This window comes from Rhineura floridana, chromosome 7, assembly GCF_030035675.1.
Source record: "Rhineura floridana isolate rRhiFlo1 chromosome 7, rRhiFlo1.hap2, whole genome shotgun sequence".
Classification (NCBI taxonomy): domain Eukaryota; kingdom Metazoa; phylum Chordata; class Lepidosauria; order Squamata; family Rhineuridae; genus Rhineura; species Rhineura floridana.
The window spans coordinates 126274693-126278496 of NC_084486.1; the positions used below are offsets into that span (position 1 = coordinate 126274693).

The 3804-nt window shown below is 44.4% G+C and overlaps 1 protein-coding gene across 1 annotated transcript; it reads right to left on the reverse strand.

Moving 5' to 3' along the window:
* Positions 1 to 392: 392 nt before the first annotated feature.
* ARL14 (ADP ribosylation factor like GTPase 14) lies at positions 393 to 1820 on the reverse strand. Its single transcript, XM_061634492.1, has one exon. It carries the CDS (start codon positions 1674 to 1676, stop codon positions 1098 to 1100), a length of 579 nt encoding a protein of 192 aa, XP_061490476.1. The 5' UTR covers positions 1677 to 1820; the 3' UTR covers positions 393 to 1097.
* Positions 1821 to 3804: the final 1984 nt, after the last annotated feature.

Below are 3804 nucleotides of genomic sequence, written 5' to 3' on the forward strand. Positions count from 1 at the left end.
GAACCTCTGGTTGAGTAGCCAAATTATATATTCTCACCATCTACTCTTCAAATTCAAATTCACATCCATTCCACACCATACATTTAAAGTACTATTATACATCTTTTAATAGTCATAGAGAATCCTGGGAATGGTAGTTTGTTAAGGGTGATGACCTCACAGCTTCAGTTCCCCGCACCCTTACAAATTATAGTTCTCAAGATTCTCCATTATAGTTAAAGTGGTATAAGAGTGCTTTAAATGTATGGTGTGGATATGATCACAGGCTCTCCCCAATGTGAAAGGGTTAGGGTAGGAAACAGGACTAGATAACTATATACACACTGAAGGTAATAACATTTGGGTGCAGTAACAATAAACAGGAGACTGCGTTAAGATTTTGTTCAGTCAGTTGTTGTATAGTTTTATTTGGCAGTTACACTCATCTTATTATTTGCATCCTGTTGGAAATAAAATGGATGCCAGACATTTAACATTTCAAAAGCATTCTAAACCTGTTCTTTATGAAGTTGCATAAACATTGAATTCAGAATTTAAGACAGCCACAGTTACATTTAGTTATTAAAGCACAGCAAAATAGTATTTCTCCGAGAAGTAATGCAAAGGATCAAAAGAGTAAACTGACCTGGTATGAATATATTCTGTCTTAGAAAAGTCTGAAAAGCAGCATCAGATATTCCATTAAAGAACTGACTTTTTGTCTCAGTCAGTTATGGATAGTCCTCATAGAATCATAGAATAGTAGAGCTGGAAGGAGCCTATAAGGCAATTGAATCCAACCCTGTGCTCAGTGTAGGAATCCAACTTAAAGCACACCCAACAAATGCCTCCAGTGTTGGAAAGCCCACCACCTCCCTAGGTAATCGGTTCCATTGTTGTACCTCACTAACAGTTAGAAAGTTTTTTCTGTTGTTCAGCCAAAATCTGGCTTCCTTTAACTCGAGCCTATTATTCCATGTCCTGAAATCTGGGATGATCGAGAAGAGATCTTGGCCCTCCTCTGTGTGATAACTTTTCAAATACATGAAGAGTGCTGCCTCAGTCTTCTCAAGGCTAACCATGCCCAGTTCTACTTCCTCCTATCAGATTAGGATATGTTAAGCTTGCTTGAAAATAGTAAAAACTTCATGCTTAGATTTCATGTAGGATTTTGCAAACGATGTCACTTTCCAAAGTGATTCTGACAAGCCCTCACCTGTAATTGCACAACAGGGTTGTACGTACCAGTTTCGGTCATGACAATGCTTCTTCATGTTGAGCCTCCTGGTTATTTCCTCAGGACTCAGAGCTCCAGGAAGGTCCTGTTTGTTTGCTAGTACAACCACAGGCACATTTTTTATCCTGTCATTCTTCAAAATAAGCTCCAGCTCTCTCTTTGACTCTTCCAAGCGCTGCTTGTCTGTGCTGTCCACAACGTAGACCAGACAGTCTGTGTTTTCCAAGTAGTTGTTCCAAACAGTCCTCATTTGGTGTTGGCCTCCAACATCCCAGACAGTTAAGGCAATGTTTTCTCTCGTTTCAATCATCTCCACGTTGAAACCAATCGTTGGCAAAGTTTGGAAGACATCGTTGAATTTTAGCTTGTACAAGAGCGTGGATTTCCCTGCTGAATCAAGCCCAAGCATTAGAATTTGGGCTAGTTTTGCTTTAAAGTTTTTAGAGTTTATAAGGCCCATTCTCTCTAAAAGACTTTGTTGTTTTTCTGAATGTAATTATTATTGTGTGTTATAATTATTATTATTTTGCAGAGGTCTGTTTTTTCCTTGTGTCTCCGATGAAGGATGGTGAGCAAAAGAGAAGGAAACGGAAGGCTAGGATTGTGCTATGTAAGAAGAATAGGAGCATTTGTATTTATTCTGTGACTTTTATCAGTGTGTAAACATAATGTTATTAAAATATAACCTTCACTGCTTACTTGGAGGGTGGAGTTTAATCAGACAGTCACATAAGCCAAAGGTTGATCAGTGCCAGATGTCAGGTGCTTACAAAGATCTTATTCTTGTATTCTCGGGGTAGTTGTCTTGCTTCAGTCATGTTGCTCTCATAGTATTAAAGAGGATGTCATTTTACAATGCATGCTCTTCCAGAACCATTTTGTCACATTCTTAGGCTGGGTTCATGCTGCTTAAACTAACGACGGGGAGCCTTAGGCCAAGAGGCCAAAGGTGGCCCTCCAGGACTCTCTATCTGGCCCTTAGGACTCTTCCGATCAACACACCCTCTCCCCAGGCCACATCCCTTATCCTCTCTTGCACAGGCCTACAGTGCTTGTTTTCCTGCCCCCCTTTCAGATTACTTGAACTCCGATAATGCTACTAGGTTGCCTGGATGGAAGGGGTGTGTGTGTGTGTGTGTGTGTGTGTGTGTGTGTGTGATGTGTATGTGTGTGTAGGATTTTGCCTACTGCTGGTGCAAAATTCTTTTTTGTTACCAAAAATATAAAAAGTAGGCCACCATGGGGCAGATGAGAACAGGCATATAAAATTTGAGTGGTGAACCCACTGTGGAAGCATGCTCACTGCATTTTGTTTAAATGTTCCATAAAATCAATCAATAAATTTTTGCCGTCCAGAATGCGGGTCAGCAGATTACATAGATTTAAAAATACAAAACATACATAAAACCATACATAAACAAATCCATAAAATCCTTAAAAACATCAATACAGTGGCATAAAGGGGCAGACATTTAACCAAATGCTTGCATAAAAAGATGGGTATTCAGCAGCTGTCTAAAAGCAGGAAAAGAAGGGGCTGGTCTTGCCTGACAGACAGGACCCAGAAAGTGGTGCTGGGAGACTACAGCTCGACCCCTTGGCCATTGGCCTGTGGGGTACCGCAAGGTTCCATTCTGTCTCCCATGCTCTTTAACATTTATATGAAACTGCTGGGAGAGGTCATCAGGAGGTTTGGAGTACAATGTCATCAGTGTGCTGATGACACTCAACTCTATCTCTCCCTTCCATCTGATTGCAGGGAGGGAGTGCTCATCTTAAACAGGTGCCTGGAGGCTGTGAAGGGCTGGATGTGGGCTAACGTACTGAAACTTAATCCAGACAAGATGGAAGTGTTGCTGATCAAGGGAAAAACTGCACCAGGGACAGGGTTGCAACCTATTCTGGATGAGGTTGCACTCCCCTGGAAGGAGCAGGTCCACAGTTTGGGAGTCCTCCTGGATCCTGCCCTGCTGTTTGAATATCAGGTGGCTGCAGTAGCCAGGAGTGTTTTTGGCCAACTCAAACTGGTCTACCAGCTGCGTCCGTTCCTGGAGGCAGTTGACTTGGACACAGTGCACATGCATTGGTGACATTGAGGCTTGATTACTGTAACCAGGGCCGGTTCTAAAGGTCGACCAGGTGGGGCACTGGCCTGATGGCCCCTGGAGCTACAGGGCCCCCCTGAGGACCCTGGAGCTACAGGGGCCCCCTCAGCTGCCCCTCCGCTCCCCTTCTGCGATCTGCGGGGGCCCCACACACCCCACCTACCTGTCCGCTGTCTTTTACCATTGCCCTTAACGAAGATGGCGGCCACGGTTTCCCTAAGGTACTGAAGCCCCTGCTGCCATCTTAGTTGATGGCAGAGATGCGCGTGCAGCACTCACACGTGCCATCAACAAAGATGGCAGTGGAGGCGTCATCCCTTTAGGAAAACCGCGGCCGCCATCTTCGTTAACGGCAATGGTAAAAGACAGCAGACAGGTAGGTGGGGGGCATGGGGGGCCCCCACGGATCGCAGAAGGGGAGCGGAGGGGCAGCTGAGGGACCCCCTGTAGCTCCACACACACATGCCAGGGCCCAGGGCAAGG

Excerpts from the sequence above, each read along its gene's own strand:
- ARL14 (XM_061634492.1), bottom strand. The coding sequence starts at position 1,676 with ATGGGCCTTATAAACTCTAAAAACTTTAAAGCAAAACTAGCCCAAATT.